This window comes from Podarcis muralis, chromosome 2, assembly GCF_964188315.1.
Source record: "Podarcis muralis chromosome 2, rPodMur119.hap1.1, whole genome shotgun sequence".
In the NCBI taxonomy this organism is placed as follows: Eukaryota; Metazoa; Chordata; class Lepidosauria; order Squamata; family Lacertidae; genus Podarcis; species Podarcis muralis.
Genome location: NC_135656.1, coordinates 42,820,945 through 42,837,694, shown reverse-complemented (window position 1 = coordinate 42,837,694; position 16,750 = coordinate 42,820,945). Strand labels below are relative to the sequence as shown.

Below are 16,750 nucleotides of genomic sequence, written 5' to 3'. Positions count from 1 at the left end.
ACAGTTAATCACATCCACCTGTATTTTGCCAGATGCAGACATTAGGCAATAGTGCTAAATTCCATGGGTGAACACCCTTCTGCAGGCAAACTGCTGATCAGGCACAAACCAGTTTAAGGTTAGTATAGTATTACAAAAGCTTGTGCAACAGAAGTGTCTTCTAGTCACTCAACATGTTCAGACAAAAGTGACACCAGAACATATTTTGCACATAGCTCAAGGCCTTGAAACTGGCAAAGGGGGAAATATTTCACAGCAGGAAAAAGGAATGAAAATTCTCCCCGGTCCTCCTATGCCTCTAAACCTTAAGGTGAGGTGGAAGACTTATTTGTTGAGCCATGAATTTGCATAATTTGGTCCACAATTAAGGTGAAGTGGACTGATAATATAGCTGTATATACATGTGGGTTGAAAACTCAGCGGCTGTAATAAATGACCACTAACAGATTTACAGCACAATCCTGTGCATGTTTACTTGGAAGTACATGTGAGAATATGAAGCTATTTTATATGGAATCAGACCGTGGAGAACATTTAGCCCAGTACAGTGGTACCTCGGGTTAAGAACTTAATTTGTTCTGGAGGTCCGTTCTTAACCTGAAACTGTTCTTAAGCTGAGGTACCACTTTAGCTAATGGGGCCTCCTGCTGCTGTTGTGCCGCCGCCGTGCAATTTCTGTTCTCATCCTGAAGCAAAGTTCTTAACCTGAGGTACTATTTCTGGGTTAGCGGAGTCTGTAACCTGAAGCATATGTAACCCGAGGTACCATTGTATTACTTACGGTAATAAGCAGCAATTCTTCAAGGTCTGCAGCAGAGATTGTTTCCAACATGTCACATCCACACCATACATTTAAAGCACGAGGCTTCCTGCAAAGAATCCTTCGAACTGTAGTTTGTTAAAGATGCTAGTTTTGTGAGGTGAAAACCCATGGTTATTTGAGGGAAGTCATGTGCTTTAAATATATGGTGTGAAAATGACGCTGTTCCATCACACAACATTTTAACTGGGAATGGCTGAGAAAGAACCTGGGGCAGGAGTCAACTAAGTTGTTGTGTGCATGGAATGATGCCTACCTGTGCAACAGGACTTTTTTCTCCTCTCCTCCACCCACATCCCGCAAATTTGTTCCCAAATAAAGGTTTTTGGGGTGCAGGGGAAAAATCTCATCATATAAGCAGATGTTGTTCCATACATGCTTACCCCACTTAGTGCTGCATTGAATTCCACCCTGGGACCTTCTGCATGCCTACATCTTCTGAGGTATAATTCTCACTAATTTATAGAGCAAGATCATCACTTTTGCCCACTTCAGTTGACTTTTGCCCTCAAAGCTCAAAAAGCCTTAGGAGTCTTCTTGAACACAGACAAGGCCACGGTCACAGACAGCCATAATGCAGGTGGGCAGGGGAGAAGAACAAGCGCAGGAGTCTTTGTGACAGCTAGTCACTTGGTGAAAGGGGCAAAAGGGACTCTCCTGTTTTAAATCCGGCTTGCCTGTTCAACTACCGTATTTTTCGTTCTATAAGATGCACCAGACCACAAGACGCACCTAGTTTTTGGAGGAGGAAAACAAGAAAAAAAATATCTGAATCTCAAAAGCCAGAACAACAAGAGGGATCGCTGTGCAGTGAAAGCAGCAATCCCTCTTGCTGTTCTGGCTTCTGGGATAGCTGCGCCAATGAGACGGAAACATGGAAGGTGCCTAAAGAAGCCAGGGTGGCTATCTAAAGAACTTTTAACTGAGTTAAGATTAAAAAAGGATGTGTACAAAAAATGGAAAAGGGGGGAAACCACCAAAGAGGAATTCAAACAAATAGCCAGCACGTGTAGACACAAAGTCAGAAAAGCTAAAGCACAAAATGAACTCAGGCTTGCTAGAGAGGTTAAAAGCAACAAAAAAGGCTTTTATGGGTATGTTCGTAGCAAAAGGAAGAACAAAGAAACCGTGGGGTCACTCAGAGGAGAAGATGGTGAAATGCAAACAGGGGACACAGAAAGGGCTGAACTCCTCAATGCCTTCTTTGCCTCAGTCTTCTCCGATAAAGAAAACAATGCCCGACCTGCAGAATTTGGAGCAAATGATTCAGCAGAGGAAACACAGCCCAGAATAACTAAGGAGATAGTACAAGAATACTTGGCTAGTCTAGATGTATTCAAGTCTCCAGGGCCAGATGAACTGCATCCAAGAGTATTAAAAGAACTGGCAAATGTGATTTCAGAACCACTGGCAGTCATCTTTGAGAATTCCTGGAGAACAGGCGAAGTCCCGGCAGACTGGAGGAGGGCAAATGTTGTCCCTATTTTCAAAAAAGGGAAAAGAGAGGACCCAAATAATTACCGCCCAGTCAGTCTGACATCAATACCAGGGAAGATTCTGGAGCAGATCATTAAGCAAACAGTCTGTGAGCACCTAGAAAGGAATGCTGTGATCACCAATAGTCAGCATGGATTTCTGAAAAATAAGTCATGTCAGACTAACCTGATCTCGTTTTTTGACAGAATTACAAGCCTGGTAGATGAAGGGAACGCAGTGGATGTAGTCTACCTTGATTTCAGCAAGGCATTTGACAAGGTGCCCCATGATATTCTTGTAAAGAAGCTGGTAAAATGCGGTCTTGACTATGCTACCACTCAGTGGATTTGTAACTGGCTGACTGACCGAACCCAAAGGGTGCTCATCAATGGTTCCTCTTCATCCTGGAGAAGAGTGACTAGTGGGGTGCCACAGGGTTCTGTCTTGGGCCCGGTCTTATTCAACATCTTTATCAACGACTTGGATGATGGACTCAAGGGCATCCTGATCAAATTTGCAGATGACACCAAACTGGGAGGGGTGGCTAACACCCCAGAGGACAGGATCACACTTCAAAACGACCTTGACAGATTAGAGAACTGGGCCAAAACAAACAAGATGAATTTTAACAGGGAGAAATGTAAAGTATTGCACTTGGGCAAAAAAAATGAGAGGCACAAATACAAGATGGGTGACACCTGGCTTGAGAGCAGTACATGTGAAAAGGATCTAGGAGTCTTGGTTGACCACAAACTTGACATGAGCCAACAGTGTGACGCGGCAGCTAAAAAAGCCAATGCAATTCTGGGCCTCATCAATAGGAGTATAGCATCTAGATCAAGGGAAGTAATAGTGCCACTGTATTCTGCTCTGGTCAGACCTCACCTGGAGTACTGTGTCCAGTTCTGGGCACCACAGTTCAAGAAGGACACTGACAAACTGGAACGTGTCCAGAGGAGGGCAACCAAAATGGTCAAAGGCCTGGAAATGATGCCTTATGAGGAACGGCTAAGGGAGCTGGGCATGTTTAGCCTGGAGAAGAGGAGGTTAAGGGGTGATATGATAGCCATGTTCAAATATATAAAAGGATGTCACATAGAGGAGGGAGAAAGGCTGTTTTCTGCTGCTCCAGAGAAGCGGACACGGAGCAATGGATCCAAACTACAAGAAAGAAGATTCCACCTAAACATTAGGAAGAACTTCCTGACAGTAAGAGCTGTTCGACAGTGGAATTTGCTGCCAAGGAGTGTGGTGGAGTCTCCTTCTTTGGAGGTCTTTAAGCAGAGGCTTGACAACCATATGTCAGGAGTGCTCTGATGGTGTTTCCTGCTTGGCAGGGGGTTGGACTCGATGGCCCTTGTGGTCTCTTCCAACTCTATGATTCTATGATTCTATGATTCTATGCGCAGCCTGCATTCGCTCCATAAGATGCACACAGATTTCCCCTTACTTTTTAGGAGGGAAAAAGTGAGTCTTATAGAGCAAAAAATACGGTAGTTACAAGAAACCTTCAACACATCTGCAGCTATGTGTATACTTCTTCACTGCTATCCTCTGGCTATCTAGGACTGCAACCATTTCTTCCAGAATTTGTCTGCCTGGGTGAGGTAAAGTTTCCACTGTCTGAGGAATATAGTGATTTAAAAGCGTCAGGGGGATGAATCCAGCCTTTTAAAGCCATTTGAGGATCTATAGTTCTTCATATCCCCTCCCAATGCTGGAAATCTAGGCATAAGCATCTCTGTTTGCTACACGTTAGCTGAATTATTAATCTGAAGGAGATTATTTTAATCAGTGCTTTTCCCCCTAAAAAATGTTTAGGGGTACTCGCATTTTGACTCAAGAAAATCATCATTTTATAGTTCAAATTGGGAAAAATAAATACAATATATGGACAAAAGTACAAAGATTCACAAAATGTTTAGGGTATGTGTACCCCTGCATCCCCCCAGAAAAAACCACTGCTTTTAATTTGAAATGCTGTCCTAGAAATAATGACTTTTTCAGGGCAGGGGAGATTACAAATAGAAAAGTGAAGCCTCAGACAGTGTTGGCCTTTTAAGTTATTTCCTCCAATTATTCATTTGCCTGCACTGTTTTCCAGAGGCTATATTAATAGAACCTGTGCTTGAAATAGCCTTGCAGTATGCACAGTACATATGAAGGGCATTTGCTAAGGAAAGAGGATTAAGCAAAGGAGCTAAAATAAATGGGAGGCTCTTCCTCAACCACACAGAGACTTGAGATGTGTAATAATTCCCTTCTTCTCTTTTCTTGTGTTGTACTTCTGTTGGCTTGTCTCAGCAACTTTATGAAACTATTAGGCTTCCTTCCCATATTTGTCTTCCTTGCCACTATTGACCATGTTGTATTTATGATGAAACTGTACTAGATAACTGCATCTTGCATTGTGCAAACAGAGGGCTCTTCCAGATGACCTGAGCATTCATTCTGGTTTCTTTACAGGGGAATTAGATGAAGTTGGCTATTTAATGAGCATTTATTTTGGTTTGTTTGTACGGAGGTTAAATGTGCTGTGCTGTCCATGATTTTTAACGACAATGAAAAGGTCTCTGGGTCTGGTTTTTATTGGGTTTCAGTCCACATGGGAATTATATATAATGAGACTGAGGTTCAGGCTGACAAATATGCTTTGGGACACGTATAAATGGATAATGTATTACCTTTGTCTTTCCTAGAAGCGTTGGGTTAAGCAGGAGCATAATGCTTGAAGACATTGAAAAAGATGTAGCTGGTAGGAGGGTTTACTTTTTTCGTCTGGATCTTTAGTCAGCAAACAGATGAGACAGATTAGTCTGTTTATGGTTTGACAGGGCACTGCATTCTTCAGAGTAATTTGTTTAACATTGAGAAGACCAACCTTGATTCCTGTGAAGTACGTGCAGTGGAGGAGACGGCTGATCATGTGTTATTATGTCACGGCCTGTGGTACAGGGATGAGAAGGAATTTCTTCTCTGCAAGTTGAATGGGATGTTGTGTTTTGAGCTGTAGGGATTGTACTTTGCAATAGAACTCTTTGAGGTTCAGTGCTAGCAATATTGTGGAAGCTTTTATGGTTTACCAGGATTTGTGGTGGACTGTAATTAAGAAGTAGTAATGTTATATCCACTAGGTGGCAGTAGCAAGGCCCTTCGTTTCTGGCCTTGATATGCCATTAAACCAGAGGAAACTACATTCCATCTGACTGTGGTGGGATTAAGTTTCGAACCTATTATTACTGGAGACTAGAGAAAGACTGCACCAGAATACTTTTATTGTCAGTTTCGACCCAGTGGTCTTCTCGCAATATACTGCCTATGATGTTAACCTGCCAATAACTTTGTAGGTCATAAAGCAGACATAGGCAAACTCCGGCCCTCCAGATGTTTTGGAACTACAATTCCCATCATCCCTAGCTAACAGGACCAGTGGCCAGGGATGATGGGAATTGTAGTCTCAAAACATCTGGAGGGCCGGAGTTTGCCTATGTCTGCCATAAAGGCATGCCATCCAACATTTTGCCAATAAAAATAGGGACGTCCTAAGCAAAAGTGAGGAATGCGGGTGGCGCTGTGGGTTAAACTATAGAGCCTAGGACTTGCCAATCAGAAGGTCGGCGGTTTGAATCCCCGTGACGGGGTGAGCTCCCGTTGCTCGGTCCCTGCTCCTGCCAACCTAGCAGTTCGAAAGCATGTCAAAGTGCAAGTAGATAAATAGGTACCACTACCGGCGAGAAGGTAAACGGCATTTCCGTGTGCTGCTCTGGTTCACCAGAAGCGGCTTAGTCATGCTGGCCACATGACCCGGAAGCTGTATGCCAGTTCACTCGGCCAATAAAGCGAGATGAGCGCCGCAACCCCAGAGTCGGTCACGACTGGACCTAATGGTCAGGGGTCCCTTTACCTTTAAGGAAAAGTAGGAAATTCTGGGATCGAATCAGAATGGCTTGGAGCTGCTGCATAAAGGTATTTCTAATGAACACTTGCTTTCCTCCAGAGGGAGCAACAGCCAGAATGCTGGTTTGCTTCTCCCTCTTCTTCTCCTGCTCCGGAGGTAGGATCTTAACCAATGTACAGTGTTACCTCGGGTTAAGAACTTAATTCATTCCGGAGGTCCATTCTTAACCTGAAACTGTTCTTAACCCAAGGTACCACTTTATCTAATGGGGCCTCCTGCTGCCGCCACGCCGCCGCATGATTTCTGTTCTCATCCTGAAGCAAAGTTCTTAACCCAAGGTACTATTTCTGGGTTAGCCGAGTCTGTAACCTGAAGCGCCTGTAAGCTGGAGCGTCTGTAACCCGAGGTACCACTGTATTCAGGTAACCAGAAAGGAAATTAAGACAAAACATCAGGAAGAACTTTCTGACGGTAAGAGCTGTTTGACAGTGGAACAGGCTCTCTTGGAAGCTGGTGGACTCTCCTTCCTTGGGGTTTTTTAAGCAGAGGTTGGATGGCCATCACGCATGTATTATGCAGTCGAGAGTCATGCATTGCAGGGATTGGACTTGATAACCCTCAGGATCCCTTCCAACTGTACAATTCTATGATTCTATGATCTCCGAGTTCCACTGAGTTCAGCAAGGCTTACTCCTATGCCAGGCTTTCCGCAGCTCACCCTATCACCTACAGCAGTACAGTAGTCGCAAAAGGGTTATTGTATTTCTATGGCCTATTGTGATTGGCTCATGTCTCACCCACCGCCCCCCGGTCGAATTTTATGACAGCTTCAGTAGCCTGCCACTCTTATCACCCTGCCCGTTGATTGGTTCGGTTGCTGTCACGCGCCACGTGTTTCCATAGGGACGCTTGGGGCGGGTATGTAGGCGGGTGGGGCCGTCCTATTCCCCTGATTGGTTGGGCACTTGAGCCCGAATCCCTGTGATTCGCCGTCCTGATCCTCGTGCCGCGCCCCTTTTCAATGAGGTTAGGGTGTCACGTGAAGAGAAAGGGTGCCAGGCTGTGGCAGCGCCGAGTGCGGAGCTATGAAGTACTATGAGGTGAGGGGGACGAACGGAGGCCGGGAAGGGGAAGCGGTTGCGCCCCGGTGGCCGCCCTCTTGCCCCGTGCGAAATTATGTCCCTTGCGCTCTGACCTGAGGGGAGGTTGGTGGGTACGACGCACGCGTGGGACTGTGGCTCGCGGGGGGCGCATGCGCGGGGATTTGTGCCCAGGGGCGCGCGAGTGAAGGCGCGTACATCGAATGGGTCCACAGTAGGATGGGCGCGCGTTGGCTGTAGGAGAGCAGGAAGGGGATAAGCTTTCTCATTTAATCGGCTCCAGGGTAGAGCAGTCCTTTGGTGGCACGTACTTTGCACCATTTCTATGCAGGACGTGCAGCCTTAAGCCTCCCAAACTGCTGGCGTGCCTAAGAGGGAGTTCTGTGACACCTGCAAGTTTGCATAGGACGCCAGCCTCAGTTGCTCCAGTTAAATTATATAAAGTACTGCCATTATTATTTATTATTTCGATGGTCTTTTTCGTGGGTGTTTCCTTGCATGCTTGCATGCTTATTGCAGTAGTTAATGACTTCCTGTCTCATTTTTCTTGTTCTTGAAATATGAAGTGGCTAAGTGCTGCTGTTGAGATATATTCCAAGCCATTGTTTCTCTTAGGTGAGATGTGTTTCGATAACCATACTGCCATTAGAATTTTAGATAAGTGGTGGTTTTCTGCACATATACTCTTACCATCTCAGGTTTTCTGCACATATACTCTTAATATAATAATAAAAAATCCTCGGCTCCGAGATGTTCCAGGAAGAAGCTCAGTGAGTGGTCGTAGAGGAAGGATGTTTAAAATGCAATAACCATCATTAAAAATGTTCCCTCATTCTTGAAATTGCAACATATGCCTCTTAGTATAGTGATGTATAAATTTTGTTTAGATCATTTCAGATAAAGATGCTTGTTTCACATGATACTGCTACTTTATTATACTGTTCTTTGGCACACAATGTATTTTTGATTGCTCAAGAGAACCTGGTTCAACCCCATCTTATTCTCATTGTGCAAGTCTGCCTTGATGTGATAATGTTCTGGCTTGTCTAGCAGTATTATGGGTTGCAAAACTTCTTCACCTTCACAAGATTTTATTTAAATGGGTCTGGTGTACTGATGCAAGCATGGAATACTGTATAATAACTGAAACTTAATAAAGTCTCTTGAAAATGTGAACAGTGTAACTTGGTTTGCTAAGTGAGTGAATGTGCAAAGCACTTTTCTATCCATCAGTATGAATGTGGATCCTCCTGGCTTCCTTTTTTTTCTTTTTAGACAGGTGTCTATGTGGGATTTACCAATAAGTCTGGCTTCTTTGTACTGCCACTGTGTGATTTCTAATAATCCTATAGAGAGTGGAATGTGCATGGTGCAGTTTATGAGTTACTGTAGTCCATTGAACATCTCAGTTCAGGATTGCTCAAGGGCTTTTATGTTTCATCCTGAAAGTGGGAAGTATGTGCACCTGCAAGGTGCCTGAATAACTTGCTGCTTTTATATGTTAGGACTTACCCACACTTCCTCTTGTCCCACTGCTTTCCCCCAGGGAAAACCACTCTTTAGTGCTCAGTTGGAGCAAACAGTAATTCAGTTTTTTCCAGGATTGATGTTTGCTCCATTTTAGAACTAAAGAGCAGATTTTCTCTGGGAAAGGAGCATGGCAAGGGCAGAGATGCTCAGACCTGTGCCTAGAAAGCACTGGTCAAGAGGGAAACTGCTCGGACCTATGCTTTCTAAGCACAGGACAAGTGGAAGTGTCAGCGAGCCCTTTAATCAATAAGTCTCTAATTTTGTAAGATAAATTGGAATATTCAGAAAGCTGTTCAAACAGAACTGGCACCTGGTAGTTAGAAATAGGACTTTCTGAGACAAATTTTAAACTATGCTTGATGCATGAATTTGAGGTATCTTCCATGGTGCTGATTGTTGTCTCTTCTTGGAGATTGGCTGTTGAGCAAGTGAGACCATAGGTCTGTTTCCAGCCAGAAAATTACTGTAGTTGTCTGTTTCCCAACATCCTTATCAGAAACACCTGCAATTCATGCTTCAGGCACAGTGTGTGGGATGCATTGAAGTTCTGCCCTTTGATCCTACATGCATTTGCACAGTGGTGTAATGTATTGAGACACCAGAAAAAAAGAGTAAACTAACTTAGTTGTACTAAGAGCAGGGTTATGTTTTTTCTTTACTGCGCTTAGTACTAATGGCTGAAAAGTTCTGCAGGTTCTGTTAGGAGGCCAACTAACTGTCCAGCATATAAACATATAATAATCACTTTGTGTATCTTCACTGTTCAACAATGTAAGCCCTCCTTGGGCATGAAATGTCCAGCCTGGAGCTGGGTAGAAAAAATCTGGCTTTGATTACAGTTTTCTGTTATTCAGAGAAACATCAGACCAGTTGTCTATGTACTTTAATTTTGTACAGCATTAGCTAATGGAGTTATGAGGGGAGTTGAGCCAGTTCATGGAAGTAGAGGAGGGGAATTGTCAGCAGGGCTTTCAACTTGGTATTAGGGTCCCTTGTTAATCTGACCTGACCTGGAAGACATTTAGGCCCATGTACTTCATTGTTTTGACTGCTAGCAATCCGGTAACTGTGTCCTAGTGGTTTTCAAATTGCATTCTGGGAAATTCTGAGTTTCCTTGGACTCTTATGAGGTTATCAGTGAAAAGATCCATAGACGAGATTTCCTGAAATACAGTTAACCGACCACTACTATTCTTCCCATACATCATGTAAACATGAAATAATACTGTGTTCGTAGGTTGTGCTTGTTTTGTGGCAATGGCAACACCCAACCAGCTTAGTTAGTGACCAAATGAACCAAGTGTATACCAAGTAGAACCCTAGAACACATCTCAGAGTCCTTTGTAGCATATTGGAGTTCCATGGCCAATACGTAGGGGTCCCTTGGCAGACATATCTGTATAGAAAGGCTTCCCTGAAGGTAGAAGATTTGAATACGATTAGTCTAAGAGAATTAAAGTCTTGTCTGCAGAATAAGTTTGAAGTGGAGCATTTGTCGTTTTGTGTTTATATTGTTCTGAGACCATGATAACATGTCTGAGTTCCTGCCTAGGAGACAGTGCATTTTTAAAAAAAAAAATATTTAGGTGCTTTCAGAATTTTTTTTAAAAACAAACATGATGTAGAGACTTACATGACTTCTTTTTTAACCGTTCTGAGCATTTGTAACTTGAAAGTAACTGAAGCTTGTAAGGCAAGAGAGCAAATGTTCTGCTGCAATCTGGAGAATGACCTGAGCAGCTAAGTCTGTCTCTTCGCCATGAGGTCAGAGAAGCCTTTGCACCTGTTCTGTAAATGGATATATGCCTAGCAGTGCAGCACTTACTAAGATTGGCTATATGTACTGCCTGCCCAACCAGCTCAGCAGTTTATCAGATACACTGTATGGTGAATGGTCTTGTCTGGGAAGTGAGCAGGAGAATGTTTAATCTCGTTCTAATATATTGATGTGGAATAGAGGAACACCCCTCCCCAGGACAAACTTGGGATATGTTTTTTTTCTAAATAGACAAATGGGCTCAGCCCTCCTGTCTCTAGTTAACAGCATGAACAGATCTAGTTACATCATGCAGGGGAGATAAGTTCAAGCATTTGTCTCTACATTATGATTCTATTCCTGCTGTCAGTTTAAAGTTGAGCCTTTCATAATTAAAATACAAATCTGATTCAACCTGCTTTATCGAAAGGGAAGGCTTGCCTAGGGTGTTACACACCGCATTGAATAAGATATTATGTAAGTTGTACATGACACCCGTTTGTTATCTTTTAAGAAAGTGGGATGGGGAAAGGATTCAAGGTCTGTTTCAGGCTGGAATATGTAGGAAGCTGTATGCTTGTCTCCTTAGACTTTGGGTCTAGGCAGTGTACTTGTGTATGCCTGGTATTAAATACATTGTCCAATTAACAACCGCTTGCATTTTTTCTAAGCCATCTTAACTACCACTGCTTAGTCTTCAGTTACAGCTCCTTAATATTTATGCAAAACTTTTTAAAAGCTGTCAATTCAGAGACTGGAATCTTGAGAAAGGATCTTTGTTGCACATGCAAAATAAATTCCCCCTACAATATTAAGGTAAAGAAGACCAAGAGCTGTTTGCATTGGAGGCAGCTGGGGACCCCCATACACAAGGTCCAGCCAAGGGCCTATCTCTTGCTTTTTGATTTGTACAGGTTGGGTGGGACATTATGAGATTTGCAGGCAAACAGAGCTGGATTATTAGGCTGATGAGTGGGGATTAAGTGTCTCAGCTAACTGGAGCTACACACATGTACACTGCATAGGTCAGGATGGGGAAGCTGCTACCCTCCAGATGTTGGATCTAACTTCCTTCAGTTGCAGGCAACTTGGTCAATGGCCAGGAATGATCAGTTATAGTCCTACAGCATCTAGAGAGTCACAGGTTCCAAATCCCTGATACAGGATGTTTTAAGTTAGGCTGTGACTAGAATACAAATAGACCTGCTTCTCAATGATCTAGAATTCCTATGTTAACAGTTACAGCATATAACTAATCTGTGCTAAGCGATGCTGGGTATGTACTCTGGCTTAAGTCCCTTGCTGGACTTAGTACAACATTCTTTACAAGGTTTCCAGCAATCAGAAAGCTTTAAGTAGTTCACCAGAAATGCATAAGCAGATCATGGTGTAACTCCTGCTCATCCCTGGCCCACTGGATTTCTGTTTCTGATCCATTAGCTAGCTACCTACCTACCTTCCTTTCAAGATGGTCCCTTCCAACGCTATGATTCTTATGTTTTTTTACCAAGGACAACCCATCTTTTGGATATGTCTGACCAGCTTTGAAAACTTGGGAGAGGAGTTTCTACAGGTAACCTGTGCAACTTTTCCTTCCTTGGAGGTGGAAGGATAAGTTCTCTGAGTGGGTTGGTGAAGTTAGGAGCATCCTTCGTTTGCATTTGAAAGATAACAATCCTACATCTTGCAGCAACCTGCAGATTCTTAGGATAGTGTTTGCAGCAATAATGGCATATTAATTCTGCATTTCAATGGGTAGGTTAGCTTTTCCTCAGATTTCTGAGAGTTGAGGCACACTCTTTTTCTGAACTGAAATGGGTGGAAAACCTAACTCCTGCATCTGAAAAGATTGGATAGAATGGGGTCAGCCCAGAATAGTGACTTGTACAGAGTTGCCACAACTGACCTCCTTTGAAGGCAGGTAATTCTAACATACATCCGTCTATCAGGTATGATGACATAATTAGATCACTTCTGGTCCAGTCAGCACAGAACTGCCCTTGTAGGAGGCTCACTGAAAAAGTGGTCAGGGCCTCATGAGAGCTTTGAATGACTTAATTGATTTCATTAGTTGTTCTTTCATCTGCGATGCAACATATGGTTTGATAATGACTAGTGTAAAGATCAAACTTTTAATGTACCACACTGGTTGGAGGTAGTATTTGATCCTGCACAGATCAGGGCAGAGATGGGTTGGCTTTTTCAGTGTTTAGCAGACAGCAGGAGTGGGGAACTTTCGGCCCTCCAGATGTTGGTGAACAACAACTCCCATCAGCCCCAGCAAGCATTGTCAATTGCCATGGATGATGGGAGTTGTGGTTTATCAACATCTGGAGGGCCAAAGGTTCCTCACCCCTGTAATGTAGGAAGGCTGGGAGACTTACATGCCACTTCAAGCTAACAGTTTGAACTCTGTTTATTGGGGCAGAGCTCCCTCCCCACCATACCTGCTGCTGCTGCCACCAGCCCTGCCCACTCTGCCACTGTCATGAGCCCTGCTGGGCAGCAATGATTTCAGGCAAGATTGTGCCAATTTTGGGTGAGAACTCACTAAAATGGATGCGATCCTGCCCCAAATCAGTGCTGCTGGCAGAAGTGGCAGGGCAAGTGTATTCTGCTTCTTTAAAATGTAGGCATAAAAGGTAAAGGTAAAGGTACCCCTGCCTGTACGGGCCAGTCGTGTCCGACTCTGGGGTTGCACGCCCATCTCACTTAAGAGGCCAGGGGCCAGCGCTGTCCGGAGACACTTCCGGGTCACGTGGCCAGCGTGACGAAGCTGCTCTGGCGAGCCTGCACCAGCGCAGCACACGGAAACGCCGTTTACCTTCCCGCTATAAAGCGGTACCTATTTATCTACTTGCACTTAAGGGTGCTTTCAAACTGCTAGGTGGGCAGGAGCTGGGACCGAACGATGGGAGCTCACTCCGCCGCGGGGATTCAAACCGCCAACCATGCGATCGGCAAATCCTAGGCGCTGAGGTTTTACCTACAGCACCATCCACGTCCCTAAAATGTAGGCATAGGGAACGCTTAAGACTGAAGTGTTAAGTGAACGTTAATCAAAAATTTTGGATGCTTTTGGAAGTACCACCTGGAGGCTTCCGTGGCTCTGCTGTTGAGCCTCAACCATTTTAGTATGGTTTTGTTTTCTGAGCCTGAAAACAGCAACTGTTAGACGTTTGAGCAGGAGTGCCCTCCTCTTAGGTGTTTGTGCAAGAGGTTTTAAAATTAATGAGCCTGGCTTTCCCTGAGTGAGATCAAGAGCTTTATAATAATAATAATAATAATAATAATTTATTATTTATACCCCGCCCATCTGGCTGAGCTTCCCCAGCCACTCTGGGCGGCTCCCAATCAAGCGCCAAAAGCAATACAGCATTAAACATTAAAAACTTCCCCAAACAGGGCTGCCTTCAGTTGTCTTTTGATTAATGATGATAGTTTTGATTAAGGTTCACTTTACACTTCAGTCTTAAGAGTTACCTATTCCTACATTTTAAAGAAGCAGAATACAATTCAGTATGCTTTATTCCAGGTACATTGAATGGGTGTGAATCTCTGGGTCCTCAAAGGTTACCCTATTTGTGTAGAAGCTGGTACAGTGGAACCTCGGGTTACAAACACTTCGGGTTACAGACTCCGCTAACCCGGAAGTAGTACCTCGGGTTAAGAACTTTGCCCCAGAATGAGAACAGAAATCGCGCAGCGGCAGCGGGAGGTCCCATTAGCTAAAGTGGTACCTCAGGTTAAGAACTGACCTCCAGAATGAATTAAGTTCATAACCAGGGAGCACTGTACTTTGGAAGTGGTTGGCTTGCACAAGCTGCCATTTGTGTGTATTTTGCAACCTGTTGAGTTTGTTTAGGCATGTTGCAATACACTCAGTTTAAAAGAAAATCCAGGCTTACAATGCCTGAAGCAGTAGGATTAAATCTGGGAGGTCAGAATTGCCTCTTAGCACACATGTGTGGTCAGCACACATTTATTTTCTTCAGCTTCTTCTCCACTCTTCATCTTTTGAGTATTTAATGCTGTTTTATTCAGTACCTCTGTTTGATGTGTTTTGAGTTTTTGGCTGAAATATTTTGTATATGACATGCTCTGCAATGGGTGTTCTTAGCATGATGGTAACTTAACACTGTAAGCCCAAGCAAGGGCGGCTTTTTACATCCACTTGCGGTCATTCCTTAGTCTATTTTAGCTGTCCAGGTTTAATGTGTACACCAGAGGGTGCTCTCAGCTTAGCGTTTTGAGTAGATGTGTTTTAGTTTTGATCTCTTTCCAGGGTTCTCCCTTTTTCTTCTTCAGTTGCTTAGCCTGGTATTCAGCAGCAGCAGCAGTCCCACTGCAGATGGATACATTTACGTAAACTAAAGAAACAAGAGTCCTTAGGCTGCGGTCACTGTGCATTTAAAATGTCTGTCCCACTCTGGTTAATGTAGTTGGGACCTTTGCCAAGTCTGTCAGCGTAACTTTGGTTTGCTTTTTGTGTTGTCAGAAATGAAATTGTGCCAGTTTTCTGCATCTGATGACAAAGCTACAAAATGTCTGGTCTAAATGACAGCATTCAGGCCTATGTGGATGTAGAGGTCACACCCATATCATACATGAATAGCCCAGTCGGTAGAACATGAGACTCTTAATCTTCGGGTTGTGGGTTTGAGCCCCATATTGGGTGAAAGATTCTTGAATTGTAGACCAGTTAACTCATGGTCCCTTCCAACTCTACAAGTCTCTGATTCTGCCATTTAAAGCATATTTAAAGCACGTGCCTTCTCCCCAAAAAATCCTGGGGACTGAAGTTTAAGTGGGCTGGGAATTGTAGCTCTGTGAGGAGTAATCTACAGTTCCCAGGATTATTTGGGGGGGAAACTATGTGCTTTACATTTATGGAGCAGATGTCAGCCTAGATGCTGTGTGAATGACTGCTGCTTCACTATAGGAGCTGCTGCTACTTTTATTATCATCCAAGTCTCTGTCCTTTTGAAATGCAGGCAAAAATCTAAAACTTGCCCATGAATGTGCTAGTTGGGCTGTGGCAATGCGAGAGCAGGATGCTGGACTATAGATGGTCCTTTTGTTTGATCCAAGAGGGCTCTTTGTGTTCTTAGGCTCATTTCAACTTTCAGCTACTTCTGTATATTCAACACCTACATCTGCTTCTGTAATAATTCTAAAGCCAGAATTGTGTTGCAGATACCATCACCAGTTAAAACTTTGATCCTCATGTGAACCATACTTCTTACTTAGTCTTTTTTTATAATTATAACTCATTCTAACCAGTGTGTCAAGAGTGGCTAACAAGAGTGGCTATATTACTAGAAGCAGAGAGGGTACTGATTTCAATTTTGCTTAACATATGAAGCAAGTACAGTGCTGTGTTTTACATTAAGTCTAAAGCATTAGTTTCTCCCCTCCCTCCAATTTTCTCTCCTATTTGACTTCTGTCCCAGGCCATCCTGCTGTGACTGTGATACCTAAATGAATGGCAGGCACCATCTCACTGCATCTCAATGATGCACCCATCTGAAAGCTGTTAAATATTTCCTAGGCCTTCTTGGCTGTTTGCCCTGCAGCTTACAAGTCTTGAAACTGGGAGGCCACCACTAACTTATTTCCACATCTTCCATTAGTACTTGTCTGTATTGTCACATGTTGACTGCATTGTTAAGGGAGTTCCATACTTCTCCAGACCATCTTTTTCTTACGGCTCCATTAATAGCAGAATTGTAGCAGTTTGGAATGCTTTCATTGTAAACTTGCCAAGCTGTCAAGACACTTAAATAGATAACTTCATAGGGGTTATTTTTGTAACTGGGTGTATTATAGGAGTAACACAATACTGACATGCCACTCAGGTGTGAAATGTGCATGTGTTGTCTTTTCATGGTGATCAGGAATTTTATGGCCGTATTTCCAGGATAAACTACCTGGGAGATCTGTAAGGAGCCTGAAATAGTGTATCTGCTATATTTTTGGAAAGAGGTTTGCTGGTTTGTTTGTTCTCTGTATATTCAGACACCTCTTGAGAGATTATTCTTGAACATGGCACAAGGGTTTCCGAGTTGGGGCGGCGGTCTTCATCATTGTTTGGATGCCAGGAGCCATTTTGAAACAAGCTGGCAGACCAAAACATGACTTTGCATTGATGTCACCCAGTTTTTGGCGTG

General features: G+C 43.6%; 2 protein-coding genes across 2 annotated transcripts in view; one reads left to right on the top strand and one right to left on the bottom strand.

Annotated features, from left to right (window-relative positions):
• DNAJB1 (DnaJ heat shock protein family (Hsp40) member B1) overlaps positions 1-16,750 on the bottom strand; it is a 38,673-nt gene that overhangs the window by 20,114 nt on the left and 1,809 nt on the right. The window lies entirely within an intron of this gene.
• Positions 7,147-16,750, top strand: part of TECR (trans-2,3-enoyl-CoA reductase) — a 31,401-nt gene continuing 21,797 nt past the window's right edge. The window contains exon 1 of the mRNA XM_028717272.2: positions 7,147-7,294. Within this exon, the coding sequence (XP_028573105.1) occupies positions 7,280-7,294 (15 nt within the window). The 5' untranslated portion in view covers positions 7,147-7,279. The remainder of the gene's footprint in view (positions 7,295-16,750) is intronic.